This window comes from Lepus europaeus, chromosome 21 (genome assembly GCF_033115175.1).
Source record: "Lepus europaeus isolate LE1 chromosome 21, mLepTim1.pri, whole genome shotgun sequence".
Taxonomy (NCBI): Eukaryota; Metazoa; Chordata; class Mammalia; order Lagomorpha; family Leporidae; genus Lepus; species Lepus europaeus.
The window spans coordinates 8,722,571-8,745,509 of record NC_084847.1 but is presented as its reverse complement, the minus strand read 5'-3'; the positions used below and the strand labels follow the sequence as shown (position 1 = coordinate 8,745,509).

Genomic DNA, 22,939 nt, shown 5'->3' with positions numbered 1-22,939 from the left:
TCCCATATGGGCGCCAGGTTCTAGTCCCGGTTGCTCCTCTTCCAGTCCAGCTCTCTGCTGTGGCCCGGGAGGGCAGTGGAGGATGGCCCAGGTGCTTGGGCTCCTGCACCTGCATGGGAGACCAGGAAGAGGCACCTGGCTCCTGGCTTCGGATCGGCGCAGCGTGCTGGCCGTAGCAGCCATTTGGGGTTGAACCAACGGAAGCTCCTGGCTTCGGATTGGCGCACTGCCAGCCGTGGTGGCCATTTGGGGAGTGAACCAATGGAAGGAAAACCTTTCTCTCTGTCTCTCTCTCTCTCTCACTGTCTATAAATCTACCTGTCCAAAAAAAAAAAAAAAAAAAAGTGGAGCAGCTGAGACTTGAACCAGCACCCACATAAGATGCTGGTGCTGCAGGCGGCAGTTCTACCTGCTACACCACAGCGCCGGCCCCCCATGTCTAAGCTTCTTAGCCTATATGCGAGCCCTCCAGGCTCGAGCCCTGAGCCCCTGAGACCTGCTCCATTGTCCTCACCTCTAGCAGGTTCCTGTCTTTACCGACTGACTGCACCCCATCTCTGCCTGCCCGGCCTCATGAGCAGGCTCCTGTTAGCTTCTCTGCTTTTGCACTTTTTTAGCTTGGGATTCTGACCTCCCTGCACAACTTTGTGATGTCAGCTCCTCTCTGGTAGGGGAATCTGACTCAGACACCTCCCCAGGAAGCCCTCCCTGACTGTTATCCCATCCCCAGTTAAGGGTTTCATCCTTGTGTTGCGTCGTAGCCTTCTCAGGCCTACACTGTTGCCCTCGTATTCTGCACTGGATCTACTTTTATTGCATTTGTCTCATGGGTGTCTTATCCCTCTGTGCCCAGCACAGGGGGAGGTGGGATGATTTGTGAAGTGATTTGACTCGATAGAGGCTTTTCCAAATCAGGTCAGCAAACCATAGCTTGAGAGGCAACTCTGGCCCAGAGTTTGTTCTTGTAAATAAAGTTTTATTGAAACAAAGCTGCACTGTCATTTCCATATTATCTATGGCTGCTTCTGTGCACCCTTGAGTAGTTGCAACAGAGACCAGGGGCCCACATGGCCTAAAATAATATTCGGCCCCTTAGAGCCAATGTTTGCCCATCTCCATTCTAATGTAGGATGTCAGGTCTGTTTGGGCTGGTGGGAGGTGGGAGACTGGGGGTGGTTCTGGGTGTGTGGTGGGGACATGGAGGTGGGAAGGGGGCTTGCAAGGTTTGTGTGGACGGAGCACCTTCCTGGGAGCCCGGGCTCTGTGCCCACCTGCTGCATGACCTCCGTGGGGCCTCAGGGTCCGTGCACAGCCACTAGACAAGCTTCCTCCGCAGGGACAACCGAGATGCTCAGCATGCCTTGGAGAGGGACATCGAGGACAAGTGCTCGGCCCAGTTTATCGACGAGAAGTGCTTCAACCTGAGGAATACGTCGGACTGCCTCAGCTTCTTCCACGGCATGGAGAAAGTCGACGGCACGTGAGTGTCGGGCTCTGTCCCCACCCCTGGCCACGTCCACTGGGAGCGAGGGTTTCCGTTCTGGCCAAAGGCTGATGCAGGGGCATTGTGCACCAGCCAGGTCCAGGGTGTGTGTGGCTGAGTTGGGGGAGACCTCAGTTGCAAGCAGTAGGAGCCATCCCCGAAATAGCAGGAAATTGGGGTGAAGAGACTGAGCCTGGATCGAAGCCCTGGTACTTGCATGTGGGATTCAGGCTTCTTTTTTTGTTGTTGTTAGACAATGAGAGAGAGAGAGAGAGAGAGAAAGGTCTTCCTTCCGTTGGCTCACCCCCCAAATGGCTGATACGGCAGGTGCGCTGTGCCGATCCAAGCCAGGAGCCAGGTGCCTCCCTCTGGTCTCCCATGCGGGTGCAGGGCCCAAGCACTTGGGCCATCCTCCACTGCACTCCTGGGCCACAGCAGAGAGCTTGCCTGGAAGAGGAGCAACTGGGACAGAATCTGGCGCCCCAACCAGGACTAGAACCCGGGGTGCTGGCGCTGCAGGCAGAGGATTAGCCTAGTGAGCCACGGTGCCGGCCAATTCAGGCTTCTTAACCACAGGGCTAAATGTTTGTGATCTCTTTATACATCTCTGGCACATACAAAATACTTCTAAAAGGTTTTGGGAAAATAGAATTAAAAGATAAGCTTATTTTGAAGCAATTTTTAAAAAATCCGTGCATTATAAGGGGGCCTTTGAAAATTTTGAGGAAAATGCATTTTATGAAAAAAATCATGGATTTTTGAAATTTTCTGCAGCGAAATAAAGCTCCTTTGAAACACTGTCTTCCCCAAATACTTGGCAGTGCCACTGGCCTGCACGGCTGTGCGATCAGTACTCGCTGAGCTTAAGAAAGAATGTGCTGGACGAAGGGAGGAGGTTCCTGGCCTGTCTGCTTGGTCCAAGCCTGGACCACTTCCTGGGTCTTAACAAAGATGAAAATGCTGAGATGGCCCTCTGGGTTCCGCGGCAATGATTGCTCCCGGCACCCTCCTCCTCTTCCTGACAGGGCAGACGCCCCTGGGTGCTGGCAGGGTGAGCCACACTTAGCCCCGGCAGCCCATTGCACGGGACCTTGGGAGGGCCACTGTCCCAGAAACTGGTAGCTGGCTCTGAGCTCCATGCCAGGCAGGGCCTGCTATTTAAAACCCCTCCTCTAGCGACTCCCGCTGCAGAGCCAGCGGGATAGCGGTGACTGACAGCTCCGCGGCCATGCTAGCTCAGGGCTTTGTGGAAGCAGGGCCAGGTCTGGCGAGGTTATGGGGGACATTTAGCGACTGTGTCCAGGGCCAGAGCATGTATTTATTGCTTGATTTTGACTCTTGCAAAAGCTGGGCAAAAACTATCTCATCACGTACGAGTTTTATAGTTTCTCTTCCCCACGCAACCTAAGGGTGCTTCTGAATGGCTGAGAGTTCCTTTTTTCTTGCTGCCTGAGCGTCAAAGTTGGTTTTGTTTAAAACTGCAGGCTCTGGGGCTGGCGCTGTGGAGTAGCGGGTGGGGCCGCCACCTGCACTGCCAGCTTCCCCTATGGGCACCACTTTGAGTCCTGGCTGTTCCACTTCCGATCCGGCTCTCTTCTGTGGCCTGGGAGGACAGTGGAAGATGGCCCAAATCCTTGAGCCGCTGCACCCACATGGGAGGCCCGGAGGAGGCTCCTGGCTCCTGGCTTCGGATCAGCACAGCTCCGGCCGTTGCAGCCAACTGGGGAGTGGACCAGTGGATAGAGGGCCTCTCTCTTTCTCTGCCTCTCCTTCTCTCTCTGTGTAGCTCTTTCAGGCTGGAAAAGACCTCGCAAAGTTTTCTAGGGGACTGAAGCTAGCTCACAGGACGTGTCCCCCTCTCACAGGCTTCCCAGAGGAGCAAACCCCCGGCACCCATTGGTTGGCTCCTGCAAGGATTTATGTGGGTATGTGGGCTGCCGCAAAGAACTTTGTGTTGTCTAAACCAAGGGAGTCCCTGACATGTCACATGTGGGGGTTCACCCTCCTCCCAGGCCTGGGATCCTCCAGGGGTCCTCTCCCAGGGCTCTTGTGACCCCTGCTTGTGCCCTCACTGCTGGGCTAGTGACAGTTCACACATCTGCTAATCCAGGAGCCCTCTACCCACTTCAGAGTACGTCATCCTCTTAACTGTGGGGCTTACGTTCCTGAAGCCACAGATGGTGTTGGGACCCCTGTATATCTGTGTTTTCATGTATATATATTATATATATAGTATACATATATAATATATATATATATGAACATTTATGATGGGATTTAGTTTATAAATTAGACACAGTAAGAGATTAACTAATAATTTGTAGACTATAACAATATACTGTAATAAAAGTCACTCTCAAACTTATGATTTACTTATTTCTGGGAGTTTCCACTTACTATTGTTTGGACCGCAGTTGACTGTGGGTAACAAGCAGCAGTGGAACCGAGGGTGAGGGGCTCTGTATCCGTGGATCTGCTTCGGCTGCACTCCCTGGCACACAATGGCCCAGCTCTGCTCGTCTCTCCCATCAGCCAGCTTCCAAATCCCTCCATGGCCCAGGAGTGAATACCTCCTTGGTGGGTCGTTGAGCTCCCGGTGCTGGAAATGAATCCCCACGTGGACAGGGCTGTCTCCACTCTTGTTTGTGGCTCTATCCCAAGTGCTTCAGACGAGCTTGGCAGGCTGTTCCTGGAACGGATCTGTCAGCGAAAGGAGCGTGGCCGCGGCTCAGCACCCAGAGGGGAGGCCTGGGCCGCTGTGCCCAGCGCCGGCTGCTCGGCCTCTCTGGGGTTTGAGTGGTGGGGGTGGGGCACCTGAGAAAAAATCTCTGAGTGCCCTGTTGACAGCTACTGTTCCCTCGAGGCTGCCGCTGCCCACTCTGTGAAATGAGGGGTGGGTCAGGACAGTGGTGGTCAACCGGCTCCAGTGTGTCCCCTTCCAGCAGGCATTTGGCAATGTCTGGAGAAACTTCTGGTTGTCATGACTGATGGGGGCGGGGGAACACTGTCGGTTCCCAGCGGGCAAAGGCCAGGGATGCTGCCAATCACCCTAGCCCTCCCACCCCAGGAGGGCCCTCACCTGCGTCCCAGCGTCCCATCTGTCCTGGCGCCTTTTGCAGGATCTCCGTGCCCGAGACCTGGGCCAGGTTCAGCAACGACAACATCAGGCACTCGCAGAACATGCGGGCCAACTCCATCCGGCTGCGGGAGGAGGTGGAACACCTCATGGAGAGCTTGTCGGACCAGATGTGGAAGCAGTTCACCGACACCAACCTGGCCTTCGACGCCCGCATCGCCGAGGTGACGGACGTGAGGAACCAGCTGCAGACACAGCTGGCCAAGGTGAGCAGATGTGCGGGGGACCGTTGTCCCCCCGCTGAGCCCTCACCTGGTAGGTCCTTGCAGTAACAAGCCGAGGAGCTGGGACGGTCCCCTCCGTCCCATGGTCTATGATCTTGTCCATTCCCAAAGGGCTCGGAGCTGGGAGCTTCCTGGGGTTAAGTTCTTTGCTCACTGGGTGATGCAGCTGGGAGCTTGGCCTGGCTGTCACCATAGCACCCAGCTGGCCCCTGATGCCCCCCAGTGCCTGTCACTCCTGTCTGAGTGTCAATAACACAGCCCCAGGAGGCTGCTGTCCCTGCCCACACCAGCTTCTTTGGAAACATAACCTGTGGGCTCTCTCTCCTCTCTCAATGGGCGGGTGCGTTTTGAATTTGATGAGTCAAGGACTTCGAAATTCTGCCATCCACTTCCTGTTACTTCTGCACCACACTCTGAGGCAGAAGAAGCGTCAGGGTGCTGCCCCCCGCCCCCATCCCCACCCTGGGGGAGTGCTTTCTGCATGAGACTTATCCCTACAACTCCATGGGAGTGATGAGTGCCTACCGAGTGCCAGAGGCTGTGTGAGGCGCTAGGAATACAAGAGGAGCCACATGATTACGTTCGCTGTCCTGTTCTGGTTGGGGAGCAATGATGGCTACAAAATGCATACCCAGGAAGGACACAGACGTTGCAGCCTGGCTGGAGGGGGTTGGTGGGGGCAGCGGACTGGCCTTGGGTGTGGATTTGCAAAACAGCACCCCTTTCTGATTGTGCTTGTCTCCGGGGGGGTGTAGTGGGCTGCTGATGGGACTTGATGGCACTTCCAGGGGCAGCTGGTGCCCACCCGCTCTGCCACGGTTGGCCTGGGATTTGGAGGAAGCAGACAAAACAGAAGCTTCTATGAAATAATTGCAAGGGGTAATCAGCATTAGGAGTGGATGAGTCAGATTCTCCCGGGGGCCCTGCGCTGGATGCAGGGGAGATCGCCATGGAGAACAGGTTCAGAGGGCAGCCCAGGAGCGGGGGAGAGGACGCGGAGTACAGGGGTGTGTCTGGGATCAAGCTGGGGGAGGGGGCAGGCTCAGATCGTGGGGTCCTGGTGGGTCCTGGGGGAGGGTTGGCTGCGAGTTTTATCCTGGAAAGAGTGGGAGACTTCGAAGGGTTTGAAACAGGAAAGCACCAGGAACCAGGCTCATGGTTTGGCTGATCTCTGTTCCTCTTGGTGCGGGAGGGTGGCCAAGGTTAAGAGCGGACACAGGGAGCGTGGAGAGGCCACCTGTGCTGAGGTGGTGGCAATGGCTGGCAGAGGGAAAGGCGAGACTTGAGCCTTCTCAGGGAGGCCCAGTTGGCACGGGTTCCTGTACTCTGCCCTTCACCGAACACTTTTCCTGTGAATCTTCTAGAACGAGGTTGGCAATGAAAGGGCAGAGAGTGACTGTTTCCAGCTTTGCAGGCCATGTGGTCCCTGTCACAAGTACTCGGTTCTACCTATGTCTTGCAAAAGCAGCCACAGACACTGCGTACATGGCTGGGGGCCAGGGAGACTCCATTTGCAACCCCAGGCACTGGGCTGGATTTGGCCCCTTGGTTGCAGCTTTGTTGACTCCTGCTTAGGGGCCTAGCTCAAGGGTCCCCTCCTCCACCACTCCCTCCTGACCCCCCAGTTTGGTTGTCCACATCACCTGTGTGCGGCCCCTTCATCCTGGGGCTGTGGTCCTCACACCGACTTCCACCCACACAGTCGGGTTAGAAGCAGGGACTCGGAGGCTGACAGCTTGGGTGGGAATCCTTCGTAGCTTGGACAACTTTCTTAACCTGTCTGTGCGTCGGGCTCCTACCTGTGGAAGTAGTTAAGAATGGATCTGAGGCTGGTGCCGCGGCTCACTAGGCTAATCCTCTGCCTGTGGCGCCGGCACCCCAGGTTCTAGTCCCGGTTGGGGCGCCGGATTCTGTTCTGGTTGCTTCTCTTCCAGTCCAGCTCTCTGCTGTGGCCTGGGAAGGCAGTGGAGGATGGCCCAAGTGCTTGGGCCCTGAACCTGCATGGGATACCAGGAGGAAGCACCTGGCTCCTGGCTTCGGATCAGTGCAGCGCGCCGGCCGTGGCGGCCATTTGGGGGGGTGAACCAATGGAAGGAAGACCTTTCTCTCTGTCTCTCTCTCTTACTAACTCTAGCTGTCAAAAAAAAAAAAAAAAAAAAAAAAAAAAAAAAAAAAGGATCTGAGTGCGGGCTGCCATTAGGATTCCCTGAGTCAATGTAGGTAAAGTACCTGACCGAGAGGCTGGTCCCAGCGGGCACGAGGAAGTTACTGCTTTCACTGCGTTATTCCCACCCCTCCAGATTCAGTCTCAAATCCGCCTCCCACCCAACCCCCACCCACCATACCTCCTGCTGCTCCTGGGATCCTTGTGCAATGGGTGAAAGCAATCTACAACAATCTACAGTGTCACTGATGCTCTCAGAAATCAACGTGTGAATGAGTAAGGTTTTGACATATAGAAGTCGGGAGGCCATGACATTAGTTAAGCCGCGGCACGTGGGCCACCCCAAAGCCCCCTGTGGCCCCTCAGCCTCTCCCGCCTGCTCTCACAAATCACTACTTCCTGTCTTAGAGATTGTTTGCATTTCCTAGACTCTCACAGAAATGGAGACGTACCCTACAGGCGCTTTAAATGTTGGTTTCTTTCCTCAGCCTAATGACTTGGAGGTTCGTGGTTTCTTCATGGTTGCTGGGAAGTGTGGATGACATGGGTATTGATTGTAAGGATAGTGCACGTTGTATGTGACGGTGTGGCTGGGCCGTGGTTTATCTGCTTGCCTATTGAGAGACATTTGGGTGGGCGCCGTGGCTCAACAGGCTAATCCTCCACCTTGTGGCGCCGGCACATCGGGTTCTAGTCCCGGTCGGGGTGCCGGATTCTGTCCCGGTTGCCCCTCTTCCAGGCCAGCTCTCTGCTGTGGCCTGGGAGTGCAGTGGAGGATGGCCCAAGTGCTTGGGCCCTGCACCCCATGGGAGACCAGGAGAAGCACCTGGCTCCTGCCTTCGGATCAGCGTGGTGCACTGGCTGCAGCATGGCGGCCATTGGAGGGTGAACTAACGGCAAAGGAAGACCTTTCTCTCTGTCTCTCTCTCTCTCACTATCCACTCTGCCTGTCAAAAAAATAAAAATAAAAGAGAGACATTTGGGTGGGTTTCAGTTTGGGGCTGTTACGGATATAGCTGCATGACTATGAATATGCATACTATCATAGTTTCAAAATATTTGAAAATGAAGATTTGATGTAAAAACTCAAATTTCCAGTATCTTTTTTAAAAGATCTATTATTTATTTGAAAATCAGAGCTACAGAGAAGAAGTGGCAGAGGCAAAGAGAGAAAGATCTTCCATCTGTTGGTTCAGTCCTCAAATGGGCACAATGGTCAGAGCTGGGCTGATCCCAAACCAGGAGCTTCTTCCAGGTCTCCCACATGGGTGCAGGGGCCCAAGGACTTGGACCATCTTCCACTGCTTTCCCAGGCACATTAGCAAGGAGCTGGATTGGAAGTGGAGCAGCCAGGACTCAAACTGGTGCCCATATTGGATGACGCACTTCAGGCAGTGGTTTTACCTGCTATACCACGGCGCCAGCCCCTCTAGTATCTTTTTTTTTTTTAAAGAGATTTATTTATTTATTTGAAAGGCAGGGTTACAAAGAGAACAAGAGGGAGAGACAGAGAGTGAGAGATATTCTATCCACTGATTCACTCCCCAGATGACTAAACTGGTCAGGGTTGGGCCCGGCCAAAGCCAGGAGCCTGGAACTCCATCCAGGTCTCCCCCATGGGTGCAGGGGCCCAAGGACTTGAGTCACCTGCTGCTGCTTCCCCAGGTGCATTAGCAGGGAGCTGGATCAGCAATGGAGCAGCTGGGACTCAAATCGGAGCTCATATGGGATGCCAGCGTTGCAGGCAGCAGCTTAACCCACTGCACAACAATGCCAGCCCTGTGATTTCCGGTAGCTCTTGAGAAAGTGGTAGCTCCAGCAAGTCACGGTCCTCGTTCACACAGGGGAGCAGCGGGCACGAGCTGGCGGCTGCTGCCTGTCTTTGGACTGGGTCCAGAGAGCGTTCGCCTCAGTCCCCACCAGTCCCTACTGCAGCCCACCTCACTCACTGGTGTTCTGGGAATTCTGAGTGTTTGCTCATTCTGCTTTGCCTGTCAGAGGAAACCCAGAGAAGCAGCGTGGAGTGCAGTCAGAAGGCATGAAGAGTTTAATCGGAACACAGAGAGGCTATGGGTTAACCTTGAAAGGCTGGGCTTTTCTGCTGAAGTTTCTTAGAGATTTTGATCCCCAGGCAGCCTGTAGCCCTTCCTAGGGAGGCCTGGGCAGGAAGATGTGGTGTTGAGGCATCCGAGGGGTGAGAGCCTCACCCGTCTGAGGCCCCCAGTGCCTGCTGCCAGCCCCTCTGTTTGTCCAAGGAGGCCTGGAACCCATTGTGCAGTGGGAAATGCTTTCGCGCTTTGCAAGCAGCCGGATCTCTGCCAGCACAGGGGCCTGTGGCCAAGCTACCGCCGGCCGCTTCCTAGAACTGCCGTGGGCCTGGGGAAGTGGAGCCGGCTGGCCTGCCCCAGTGCTGCCCTCCTGGCTGGACCGCCCTGCACCACCACGGGGCCCCTGTGAGAGAGGGCCCCTCCCCTCAATTCTCTCTTGAAATCTCTCTGGCAGTGTCAAGGAGCAGAGCTCAATGGGATGCGCATCTGACATCCAGCTCCTTTCTAACAAAGCCTCCGGAGCCTCCTAGAATTAAACATTTCTTTTGTCTGCTTTCTCTGTTGGTAGGGTGCCCTGTTGTAATGGAAAGAGATTCTAGTTTTCCAATTTTGGCAATGACGTACAGATTCTATTTCTAAAGCATTTGTTAAGGGCTGAAATAGGAGTTGATCTGAAAAAAAAAAAAAAAATTAACAATCACCCAGACCGTGTGCGGGCCTGGAAGATCACAGGACGAGGCTCCCTAGGGACTGGAATTTGAAGACTGTGGGCAGAATGGTGCAGGCCATCGGTACAGGATCCCACTCACTGTCACCCTGTGCCACTGAAGGCACAGCCACACGTCCTGATGCAGGGGAGTGATCACATTTGGGGGATGATTTTGAGCAGCCACATTGTCACCCATGCCCTGCCCCTGGCCCTCAGCCGTGAGCAGCGGGGTGGCTGTTCCCTCCTGTTCAGGCTGTCTCACTCGCGGCCGTGTGATTGTCAGATTGTAGCCTGAGTAATTCTGTAATGCAGCGGTTGTGAACCGGAGCCGACTGTGCCCCCCAGGGACATCTGACAGTGCGTGCAGACAGGTCTGGTTGCTGTGGCTGCCTGGGGCCATGCAGCAGGTGTCCAGTGGTAGCAGCTGGGGACGCAAGATGTCCCACATCACGCAGGACAACCCCACAATGAGAGCGATTGCTCCCCAAATGTCAGTGGTGTTGAGGCTGAGAGCTCTTGCTTGAAAGGAATTTCAGACACTGGCAAGAAACCGGAGGCGCCAGAGAACCTCCAGGACTCCCCAGCTCTGGGTGAGCCTGGCTTCCAGGACTGTTGCCCAAAGCAGCCAAGTGCCCTTTGATAAGCGGCGTTTCTAGAGGAGAGAAAGATGGGAGCATCGCGATGGGCTGTGGCTCAGAGAGGAAGGTGCTTCTTCAGGGAGCCCATGCCCTGCAGGTCTTGGGGGTAGATCTCAGTGTGGCTTTCTGGAGGCCCCATCTGGGGCGTCTCCAGCTGTTTCAGGCCATTCCCACCCAGGAAGAGGCTCAAGGCCGCATTTGACAGTGGAGTCCTTGGCTGGAGGCCCACCTCAATGCCACAAGGACTGGATGCTTCCCAGTGTCCTGGGTGCCCAGGTCTCATCACTGTGGCTGGACGGAGCCAGTGTGAGCAGCCCGGGAGAGCTCAGCCACTGCCCGTTCCGAGGGCTGTGGGGTGAGGGCGGACGGGGGCTGCATCACCTGTTATCAGTCCCTGGGGACCCTGTGCAACATGGGGAGGAGCCGCCGGAATCAGAAAAATGGAGGCAAGGTCAGGAGCTGGCAATGTGGCCAACATTGAGGGGCCAGGCAGAGAGAATGGACGAGGGTCAGTGTGGGGTGAGGTGGGGGACAGGCCGCATTAGGCGGACATCACCTGTAGGCCAGGGAGCCATGACTTCCCGCCTCTGGGCTTTCCTTGGGCAATACCCAATCACATGCTTTGCTTGAATGCTGTGGGCGGGACAATCCCTGGGATTGGCTCCTGCTGAAGCACGAGGCTTGTTGGGTACAGCCTGGCTGAGGCAAGAGAGGCTACTGGGGTCTCCCAGGCCCAGGTGTGTGTTGTAAGCTTACGAATTTCCTCCACGTGGTGACTCGCCCGCCCTTGGTCCTCGTCTGCCTGCTTGCCTGGGACCTGCCGCCAGCCTCACCCGCACATCTGGCTTTACTCTCTGCTTCCTCTTCCTGGCCCTGCTTCCCCTTCCGGCCCCACGGTTCTGCGTCCCTGCAGGTGAGCCCGCAGTAAGTGCAGAAAGCGGGCTGCGGTCCTGGCCTGGGCACTTCCTTGCTCTGTGCCCCGCCTCTCAGTCGGGAGCAGGTTGTTGCGAGAACTAGGGCCAGAGGCCCTGGTCAGCTAGTGACCCATGGGTGAGGAGTAGCTGTTACAACGGGGCAGAGCTCGAGTCTGATTTCTGGCCAAGTGGCACCTGGGTTGAATTCTGGTGCAGCAAAGGGATTTGGGGAAAGTGACCCCTCGACTCAGTTTCCTATTCCACAAGGAAGGACCAATCCTACAAGCCGTGGGCACAGAAGAGAAGGGACCGGAGAGCTGTTTTCACCTTTGCCACGCGCTGGGTTCACCCAGGTCTGCAAGGGCCTCTCAAGGGGCTCTGATTTAACTGCGCAGGAGGTGGCTCCATCGACCTCCCCGGGTGATTCTAGTGGGCGGTCAGGGTTGAGAACCACAGCTCTGGAGTTCGGATCATCAGCTTCAGCGTCACCTTGGGAGCTTGATAGAGATGCAGATCCCCTGGCCCCAGCTCGTGGAATGAGAAACTCCACAGGTGGGGCCCAGCAAGCTGAACATTAGCAAGCCCCCCAGGTGTACGTCCTAGGTACAGGCGTGCAGCAGGTGCTTGCTAATTCTTTCCCTCCTGCAGCAGGGTATACCCAGCACCTCTAGTTAGGTGCCGGGGCTATAACCATGCAGAGAGAGAAACAGAAGACCCCTGCCCCAGGGACTTTATGTTCTAGGCAGGGAGAGAGGGTTTTAAAAAGTAAACACCATCTGTGACAAGTTGTGATAGGTGTTCAGAGAGCAAGTCTTGGAGGCCCGTGATGGAGGTCACCATGGATTTCCCCAGGGGCCCACCCATGTCCGCCCTCCAGCAGGGAGTGGCCGTCCACTCCACGCCCTCCAGGACTTAGGGCCCCTGACCTCAGGCAGCCTGGTGTGGTCAGAGACAGCTGGACCCCGTGGACTGGGAGCAGGGCTCTGTGACCCCTACAGTGGCGGTTGCCAATGTCTGGAGACTTTTTGGTCACAGCTGTTGGTGGGGGCTAGAGATGCTGCTGCTGCACACCCCCCACCTCACAGGATGGCTCCACCACCAAGACAGATGTGGCCCGGCGGAAGGTCAAGTGTGCCAAGTCGGAGAGCCCCAGCTCTTCCGTGTCCCCGTTCTGAATTCCTCCCAGGTCCCTCTCTTCTTTCCTTGCTCCTGGGCTTGGCTGAATTTGAGAATCTTCCACCACTGGACCAGAGAAAGGATTCCAAGCTGCCTATCCACTTCCCAAGCCGGAGGACCTGCGCTGAACCTGGCACCTCCTTGGGAACCCTTTGGTTTCCAGCAATTTGGAAAACAGTACATTTGCAAGATTGCACAAAACTGCAAGACATTTTTTGCCAAAGCTGGCAGAAAATGCTAAATCGATCCCCCCCCACCCCGACATAAAAAATAATTTCCTAGCCTTAGAGGCACTCTCTGCTGTCACAAGAGAAGACACAGCTGATCGTTTGACACTGCAACCGACCCTGCCGAACGTCTGCTCTTTCAAAGCTGCTGGGTGGGTTCCTCTTCCCGGCAGGAATATCGGCGCTCGTTTCCACTGAGCTGAGGTTGCATTCATCGTAGGCAGACCTGCTGATTGCCATTGGCTCGCCAGGCATCGCCAGGCATCACCCGGCATCACCCGGGCTGACCTCATTCCTTCCCCCTGCCGGAGCCGGGCTTGAGGGTGAGTGGGTGGGGCGGAGGGTTTATTCCGACGGGTGAGGGTAGATGACCACGGTCCAGTTTGCTTTCTGGCTCCAGGTGGAAAGAGAAAGACAGGAAGACTTCATCAGGATGACAGAGCCCTGTTCTGTTAGCCTGACTGATGGGGGCCAGGGTTCTCAGAGCTTTGCTTGTGTGAATTCGTCTCCTTCCTCCTGCCCTAATAAGACAGATTGATTGTAGTTCTAGCTACAGATGTGGCAAGCAAGGGCAAAGGGCTGGCACAAACCCCGCCCTCCCTCCCAGCTGGTAACCGGTGGAGCCAGGGTTTCGTGCAGGTGGGCAGCCTTGCTCTAGTCTGAGGGCTGGGTTCATGTAGTCATCCCCCCACCCCCACAGCCTAGTAGTGACAATAACAATCAGAGATTATTTTAGAGTGTTTGTGGAAAATAGAACGAAAGGTGGATTGACTGTGGTGCAACACATTTTGAAATCCACGCACATAGGAGTGTTCAGAGTCATAGAGGGATGGGCACTGTGGTGTAGTGGGTAAAGCCACTGCCAGCTTTGTTGGCATCCCATATGGGCACCAGTTCGAGTTCCAACTGCTCCACTTCCAATCCCACTCCCTGACAATGTGCCTGGAAAAGCTGCAGAAGATCACCCAAGTGCTTGGGCCCCTGCATCCACGTGGTGGGAGACCCAGAGTTCAAGGCTCCTGGCTTCAGTCTGGCCCAGCCCCACCCACTGCAGGCATTTGCAAAGTGAACCAGGGGAGAGAAGATATCTCTCTGTCTATTCCTCACTCTCTCTAACTCTGCTTTTCAAATAAATAAAATCTCAAAAAGTCATGGAAAATTTGTATTCTGAAAAAACTATGCGTGGATTTCAAAATATTTTTGCACCAAAATAAACTTCTCTCTTAATGCCACCTTGCAGGAGCATTTTGAAGTGCCCTTGTACGTACCACTTATGGCAGTGGTTCTCAAACAAGGCGTTAAGTCCCCTCCCCTCCCCTCCCACCACTGCCGGGGTCATTTAGGAGCGTCTGGAGACGTTTCATTTGTCACCCATTGGGGGTGTGCTACCGGCTGCTGGCATCCAGTGGACAGAGGCCAGGGCTGCTGGTCGACACCCTACGCTACACAGGACAGCTCCCCAGGACCCCCTACCCCATACAGGACAGCTCCCCGGGACCCCCTACCCCACACAGGACAGCTCCCCAGGACCCCCTACCCCACACAGGACAGCTCCCCAGGACCCCCTACCCCACACAGGAAAGCGCCCCAGGACCCCCTACCCAACACAGGACAGCTCCTCATGGTGCCCTGCCCCACACAGGACAGCTCTCCAGGGCACCCTACCTGTCACCCAGCCCCAATGTCAGTCATGCCAAGGTTCAGAAACCCTGGTCTCCTGGCGTAAGGTTTAATCTAAGAGAGAGGAAGGACAACAGTAAGCAGGTGGATGGGTGGACGGACAGACAGACAGAAGCGCCAAGTGGAGAATACAGCTCTGTGGCTGCTGGACGTGTGCAGCCCAGCACGAAACACCTTGCAGGTGCGACGGGAAGTGATCCTTGCAGTCACCATCTGGGGTCGGCCCAGATGTCCATTACACGGGAGGGGAAACTGAGGCCCAGGAAAGTTCAGTGATTTGCCAAGGCCACGTGCCCAGCAATGGTGGCGCTGGCTTTTGGGCTCACACTGACGGCCCCTAAACCTCTCTCCCGGGTGGCCCTTTCTGATTTCACAGGGCGTGCAGGCTGAAACCCTGGAAGGGAGGGATCTTTCCTCTTCACTCTGTGCACCGTGCCAGTCTCTCCATGCTCCAGAGGGCAGCAGTGAGGTCTGCCTCCAGCTGCAGGTTGGACCCTATCATTCTCCACATTCAGGTTTGAATACACATGAGATTCACTGGGGAGTTTGTTGAAATGGTGAGGCCTGAGAGTGCGCTTCTAACCACCTCTCTGAGTCCAAGGATGCTGGTCCGTGGACCCTACTTAAAGCAGTGATGCACTGGATCTGCTCTGCCGATCCAGAACCCCAGAGGAGCAGCAGCCTTCGAGATGGGCAACTTGGAGCGCTTACAAACCAACGGCCCAGGGGCCAAATCTCTGCCTCCTATCTGGCGTGGAAACGAAAGTTGCTGGGACACAGCCACACCCAGGCGTTTTCCTGTTGTCTGCAGCTGCTTTTGAGCATCAAGGACCACGATCGACTCATTCCCACAGAGACGGCAAGGCTGCGCACTGGGACTCTGAGCCGTGTGAAGAAGGAGGGCTTAGAGACACAGGAAGCTGGCGATTCATTCATTCACCCTGGATCTGAAGGCCTGAAGATCTGGGGCCAATGCTGTTGGTCAGGATGCCCAGGGCCCAGAGCTCCAATGTCCACGGCGGCCACAAAGAACAGTGTCCCACCCCCAGCAGAGTATGCCAGGACAGCCCCTCTGCCCCTCTGATCTGTTGGGGCCCCCAGTGAATCCCGGGATGCCCATCGCCTTGGACGTACCCACTCAGCCCATCAATACAGATGTGAATTTCTTCCAGAAATGCCCTCCCAGGCACACCCAGACATAACGTCTCACCACTGGTCTGGGCACCCCTTAGCCGTCACTGCTAGGCTATCCCATTCGGTCCTCACAAGAACCTTGTGTGCGAGTTGTGATGGTGATGCCAGTCTTACAAAGAACGAGTGCCCGGCACAGTGACTGGCAGCTATACAGGCCTCAGCAGGTGCTGAGGACAGATGGCCCAAGGCACAGAGAGGATGTGATTCGGACAAGTGGCACAGCGGGTTAGGGCAGGAGCTGGAACCTGAACCCACGTCTTCGTGGTCACAGTGAGTGACCTGCCCCGGGGGCACAACCTGTGGTGGTTTAGGCCTGCTCCTCCCCAGTCGCCTTGACTGGCAGGCAGCTTCCTGGGTGCTGCGCTTAGAGCTAGGAACTTGGAAAGGGAGTAAGCTGAGCCCCCTATTCTTGCCCACCAATCCTCTTCCCAACTGGGCTCCTGCACCAGCTAGAGCTGGAAGGCCCGGCCTGCCAGACTCTGGGAACAGAGACTCCTCTGATGGGGCGACTCCCTGGGCCAACCAGCGACCCTGCAAACTCGGCAGCTGGGACAGACCAGGCTGTGCCCCTGAGTCCCTTCCCCCTTCTGTGGCTTAGTAGGAGCAGAAAAGTTAACATTCCTGGGGAGGGCCTGGAGTGGAGCCTCTGGGACCCGGGAAAGCCCCTCAGAGCCTGGAGACTGGACAAAGGGCTGTCAGCTCTGTGAGTGTCCCTGTGTCTGGGAGATCACGCTAGGTGGTGGGAGGCTGTGAGGATTGGCTTGTGGCACCTTTCTGTCTGTGCTTGGGGGAGAAACACATCCTTTGGTGGAGCTGGGCACCAAGGTGCTTGTGTCTTGCCAGCTCTGTGCCAAGACTGCGATGGGGTGTATGCTCTTCCAAGGTTTTCAAGACCACTTTCTCCTGGCCCCTGTGCCAACTGCATTGCTGGGTTGTCTCACCAAGCCTCGCCTCCACACTGTGGCCTGGGAGTGATGATGATCCCAGCTTTATGAAAAAGGCTCAAAGAGCTTGGGGCATGTGCCCAAGGTGCACGGAGCTGAGACCTTGGGAGAGCCGGGCAGTCTGTGTCGACGGTTGTACTTCCGTCTTGACCTGACGATGTGCATTCATCCCTATGGAAATGAGTGCTCACGGAGCACCTGCTAACTGATCAGTACAAGTGAAGCCCTTAGCAAAGTGCCTGGCCCACAGTAAGTGCTTTTTTTTTTTTTTTTTTTTTTAAAGATTTATTTTATTTGAAAGAGTTAGAGAGTTAGAGACAGAGAGGTCTTCCATCTGCTGGTTCAATCCCTAGTTGGCTGCAATGGCTGGAGCTGCACCCATCCGAAGCCAGGAGCCAGGAGCTTCTTCCCGGTTTACCATCTGGGTGCAGGGGCCCAAGGACTTGGGCCATCCTCCACTGCTTTCCCAGGCCTTAGCAGAGAGCTCGATTGGAAGTGGAGCAGCCAGAACTTGAACCGGTGCCCATATGGGATGCTGGTACTACAGGCCAGAGCTTTAACCTGCTGCGCCACAGTGCCGGCCCCAGTAAGTGCTATTTTTAAGTGTTAGATTCCATCATCATCATCATCATCATTTGTTATGTTCCAAGTGCTGATTTGGTGAAGGCACTGGGGATTCAGAAGTGAGTGGAAACATTCTAATCCCTCCCGACATAGTATGTCAGGTGGTATAAGGACTCTAGAGAAAATAAAGCAGAGAAAGAGGCAGTTAGGAGTGCTGGCCAGTGTAGAGGGTGCAATTTAAATAGGGTGGTCTGGGAAGATCTTCCCGCATTTTAGCCCCAGCCTGAGTAGGGGAGGGCATGAACCATGTGGATCTATCTGGAAGGAGCATCCCAGAGGACACAGCCTGTGGGGTGGGAATACGCCATCTCCAAAGGCTGGGTGGTGCGGGTGACTGCAAAGGGAGGTCAGCCCTGTGTGTGCTCACATGTGTGCACGTATGTGCAGCAGGCACCTTGAGTGTGAGGCGCTCGAGTTCAGGGGCGTGCAGTCTGGTCCAGGGCCTTCCCTCTGAAGGCTGTCTGTGCTTGGAGCCTCCTCGCTGCCCGGGTGGGGCTCTGGATCACTGGGCCAACGCAGGAGGAGGACACAGCTCTGGGCCAGGGGGTGGAGTTGCCCAGGTTTTCAGTTTGCTGATTTCTGATTTCCCCCAGAAACTGAAAACGGGGCTGAGGCAGCAGCGTGTAGCAAGCAGGTCAGCCTTCCCGCGGTCTGCGTTAGGACTTCACCCCACGTGGGGCTTCCTGCCAGGACACGGCCTCGGTGGGCAGCTCCACGTCCCTGCCTGCAGCCGTGAACTCGTCCCCCTCCCGCCGAGGTCATGTAACCGCGGCAATGGCTGAGACCCTGGCTGCCCTTGTGAACCTCCCAGGGAGCCTCCGAGAACCCCTGGCCCCGAGTGCCCCTCTGAGGGTGGACCAGGTGGCACTCTCTGGGTGATTCCACTGTGCAGCCAAGTTCGAGAGCCAATGACCTTGACCATTAGTGTATTTTTTTAGGCATCTCCCTTTTAGAAAGAAAAACCCAGAAAGTTACTTTACAAGAAAATGTCAAGTCTCCTCTGGCTGTGGGGATTGTCATCCTCTTTGACCTGTGTGAAAAGAAGAATTTTAAAGGATAAAAAGATTTATTTTTTATTTATTTGAAAGCAGAGGGAGATCTTCCATCTGCTCCCCCAAATGGCTACAACAGCCACGGCTGGACCAGGCTAAAGCCAGGAGCTTCATCTGAGTCTCCCACATGGGTGCAGGGACCCAAGGACCTGGGCCATCGTCTACTGCTTTCCCAGGTGCATTAGCAGGGAGCTGGATCGGAGGGGTAGCAGCCAGGACTCGATGGGATGCTGGTGTCACAGGCTGTAGCCCCAAAGAGACCAGTTTACCTCTGCTCAGTTCTTGGGGTAAAGGGTTTGCCCCAAGCGCCTTGAGCATTTGTGGTCTTTTATCTCCAAACCACATCCTCATGCCTTCTCCTGTGATTCTCCTGCTAATTGTTCAATCTAGAGCTCTCTCTTTAAAAAGAAAAAGGTTTATTTTATTTATTTGAAAGGAGGAGTTGGAGAGAGAGAGATCTTCTGTCCACTGGTCTACTCCCCAGATGGCTACAATGGCTGGGACTGGGCCAGGCTGAAGGCAGGGTCCTGGAACTCCATCCGGGTCTCCCATGTGGGTGGCAGGGACCCAAGCGCTTGTGCCATCACCTGCTGCCTCCCAGGGTGTGCATTAGCAGGGAGCTGGCATCCAGAGGGAGTCCAGGACTCAAGCCCAACACTAATGTGGCACGTGGGCGGGCATTCCGAGCGAAGTCTTAACCAATCCACTGAGTGCCCATCTCGTACGGTTTACTTAGCTCACAGTTCTGCCGGCTGAAAGTGGCTGATGGGGCAGCTCCCTCTGGTAGATGGCATCGTGGTGGGCGTGTATGCAGGCGGAAGAGACCCCACGGTGGGACAGGAAGCCAGAGAGCAGGGAGCAGTCGGGCTCGCTGTTATATAACAGCCCCTCTCTCGGGGTCTGAGATCCACCAGCAACACTCCATCCCTTCCTGGGGCAGTACTCCCACTGCCCTCATCACTTCCTACTAAGCTCCACCTCTTAGAGGCCCCACCACCTCCCAGCATCCCCACACTGAGGACCAAGCTGCAGGACATGAACTTTTGGGGAACACTCTCCAGTCAGTGGCCAAACCCTGAGCAAGGGTCCAGGCTGTGGAGCAAGTGGACGAGGAAGGGGTGAGGCAGACTGAGGTCCTGGGCCCTAGGGGCATCTCAGGCCCCCCGGCCGCAGCCCTGGCTGGTGGGGAACAGCACTGGGGAGCTGGCTGGGCTGGGTGGGCTGGTGGGTACCACTGGCAGCAGCTCCTCACCAGCTGACCACTGCTAATGTTCCTCCCTATTCTGCCCCTGCTCCCCAGTGGGGACATCTAGGTGGTTGGGTAAGAGGATCTTTTCCAGGACAGGGCAATCCCAGGCCACGTGGCACCAGGCAGCATTTTTCATCTATATAAGGCTTCACTCTTGTGTACCAGGCTGAGGTGGAGCTGCTGGCCTGCCCCTCCTCCAGGGCTTCCAAGAGGGGTGTCCCCCACTCGAGTGTTTACATGCCATTCACATGCTGGGCACAGGACATTCTTAGGAGATAATGTTTAACCAGCGTGTGGCCGGGGGAGCTCCTGAGGGCCAGGTGAGGGGCCAGCCTCCCTCCTAGGTGGGCTGTGAAGGCGGCTGGGCACTTCCCCCGCAACACCCCAACGCTGCTGCCCACCTCAACTCCACCGGCAGGAAGCGGGCAGTTTTTCATCCTCTCAGGGGAGCCATGTGCTAGCTTTCCAGGACTTTTTCTTAGATAGGGAAGCTGGGACTGTAGTTGGTTTGGAGAAATTGTATCTAAAGTAATTTCTTGGTGCCTGTAGCGTATGGGTCCTACCTAGCTAAAAAGTTATCCCCAAGAGATGTTAGGATTTCTGAACATCTTACAGCTCAGGAAAAGGGGCAAATGACGTGACTGCACACTCTGTGAAGGCAGGGACTGGCTGTTGTCTTTGTAGTACCCACCCCCATCCAGAGTAGCCGCATTTTCATGTGCGATCAGTTTTCCTCTATGTAGGAATCGGAGGACAGGGCCGTAGCTCTGTTCCTATCTGTTCTTATCGCTGGGGAACTGGTTAAAAACCTAGGCTTCCGGATCCCACTGTGGCTCATGCATTCTTAGAATTAACCCTTGTTGAGCTACTACTGCTAGATTTAACAAGCGAAAATGCAGGACGTTAAAGAGGAGTGTCGGATCAAACACTGACATTTTTTACCGTCAGTATTTCTCAAGCAATCACGGAGACGTTGAGCTGTGTACATACCACAGACAGTGTGTCCTGTGGGCAGTAACGTTTATTTCTTGCACTCCAGGGTGCCAGTGTGCTTGGGTTTGGGGAGGGGGGGGAGGCTCTTCTGGGCTGCAAACTGTCAGCTTCTCATTGTCTCTTCACATGGTGAGAGTGAGGCAGCTCTCTGGCTTCTTTCGTTAATTTACATTTTTGCAACTTGTTCATTTAAGAGGCAGAGACAGAGAAATCTCCCATCTGCTGGTTCACTCCTCAGACGCCCACAGTGGGCAGGAGTGGGCAGAAGCTGGGAACCAGGAAGGCAATCCAGCTCTCCCGGGGGGTGGCAGGGACCTATGACTTAAGTCAGCATTGCTGCCTCCAGGGTCTGTTGGCAGGAAGCTGGAGCCAGGAGCTGGAGCTGGGACGTGAACCCAGGCCCTCCAGTGTGGAACAGAGGTATCGTGACTGCTAGGCCAAATGCCTGCCTCTTTGATGGGAGCACAAATCCCATTCATGAGGCCTCCACTCTGATGACCCATTCACCTTAGGAAAACCCCACCCCTTTAGGCCGGCGGCACCACGGCTCAATAGGCTAATCCTCTGCCTGCGGCGCCTGCACACCAGGCTCTAGTCCCGATCGGGGCGCCAGATTCTGTCCTGGTTGCCCCTCTTCCAGACCAGCTCTCTGCTATCACCCGGGAGTGCAGTGGAGGATGGTCCAAGTCCTTGGGCCCTGCACCCCATGGGAGACCAGGAGAAGCACCTGGCTCCTGCCTTTGGATCAGCGCCGGCCACAGCGCGCCGGCCGTGGTGGCCATTGGAGGGTGAACCAACGGCAAAAAGAAGACCTTTCTCTCTGTCTCTCTCTCTGTCCATTCTGCCTGTCAAAAAATAAAAAAAAAAAAAAAGAAAAAAAGAAAACCCCACCCCTCAATGCCAACATTGGGATCAGTAAATGAGTCTTGGAGGGCCACATTCAGTCAGCCCATCACAGGGCACACGCTGCAGACTGCTTTGTGGCTTGTCTGAAATTGGGGTCTCCCGAGCTTTCTGCGTTCTGTCGTCGTCATCTTTCCTCATTCACTCCTCAGCACCCTGCCCCCTTCTCCAGACCCCGTGTTTTGATGATGGACCTTTCTAACCAGGGCTCCACCCGGAAGGTCTTGGAATGGTGAGGGGACTTCAGAAAGTTTGTGGAAAATGGATATTATGAAAAACTATTTTTTCTGCATGAAAATAAACTTTTAAATCCACTTTCTGCAAGCTTTTTGAAGAAGTCTCATAAACTCCTCATTCTCTGTACGGACGCAGTAGAAGTGGTAGGAGATATTTGCGAGCCATCCTCTTGTTGGTGGGCACGCTAAGCAAAAACAGGTTATCTCAAGCTGTGACCCCATCGAGGGGTCACTGGTGGAGCTGGTGAAGGGGCTCCCGGAGTGGCACTGAATCGTCCGGCAAATGAAGGTGTGAGTTCTTCCTCGACATGGGTCACACCAGCCCACCCCCCAGATGTGGGGGCCATAGGGGCAAGGTGTCACTCATGGGCTTGGCAGGAGCAGAGAGCATACAGCCTTGCCCTTGGGTCTCCCCGAGGCTGGGGGAGCCTTAGCACAGTCTTGGGGTCAAGTGTGTGACTTGATGCGTTTTCACCAATGAAGCCTACACCCAGATGAAGATGTGGGACATTCCCGGCCCCAGAGCCACCTCTCTCCTGCCTCTTCCCAGGACTTGGGTTTTCATAAACTGTAGCGTACAGGGGCAGCATCACACTGGGGACAGTGTTCCTACAGGTAAATACGTAGCTGTGTGTCCTTCCCACCTCCTCGCTCGCTCGCTCGCTCTCCCTCATTCACTGACCTACTTATAAGAAAGGTGAACTTGAGATTGTGAAAAGATACAGACCAGTTCCGATTAAATCACATCATGCCGGCTTTACACATTAGCTTGGTTTGGTCGTTTGTGTTCATCTTCAAGGTGTACGATTCCTGCATCTTCGGCCCACTGAACACTGCTTGGTCAACACAGTGGCCACTGGAGGGTCAGAACTAAGCTCCCGGGGGACTTGCCTGTCCCCAGCATCCATAGCACCCTGATGACCAGACGTACCTGAGGCTGCTTCCCAGGGTCAGCTTGGGATGAGTGAGTGAGGTCCCTGTCCCATGACCTCTCAAGGCTGGAGGTCAAAGTTCAGGCAGCAGAGCCGAGGCTGCCTGAGTAGGCCTCACTGCCTCCATGCCCCGAGGGGCCCGGTGGGCGGTGACAGCCCCGTGTCCCCCCGCAGACGCTGCAGGAGATCTTCCAGGCAGAGAACACCATTATGCTGCTGGACAGGTCCATCATGGCCAAGGAGTGCCCGCTGAAGGTGGCGCAGAGCAGGCTGGAGTGCCGCACGCGGCGGCCCAACGTGGAGCTGTGCAGGGACATCCCGCAGTTCAAGTGAGTGGCAGGGGCCGGGGCGGGGGCGGCCCTAGGATCTGGGAAGGAAACCCAGGTCTGAAACACGGGGCCCTCTGCTGCCCA

General features: G+C 55.4%; 1 protein-coding gene across 1 annotated transcript in view; it reads left to right on the top strand.

Moving 5' to 3' along the window:
* TEKT5 (tektin 5) overlaps positions 1-22,939 on the top strand; it is a 35,315-nt gene that overhangs the window by 9,257 nt on the left and 3,119 nt on the right. Inside the window, exons 4-6 of the mRNA XM_062179905.1 lie at positions 1,337-1,480; positions 4,603-4,825; positions 22,701-22,855. Of these exons, the coding sequence (XP_062035889.1) occupies positions 1,337-1,480; positions 4,603-4,825; positions 22,701-22,855 (522 nt within the window). The remainder of the gene's footprint in view (positions 1-1,336; positions 1,481-4,602; positions 4,826-22,700; positions 22,856-22,939) is intronic.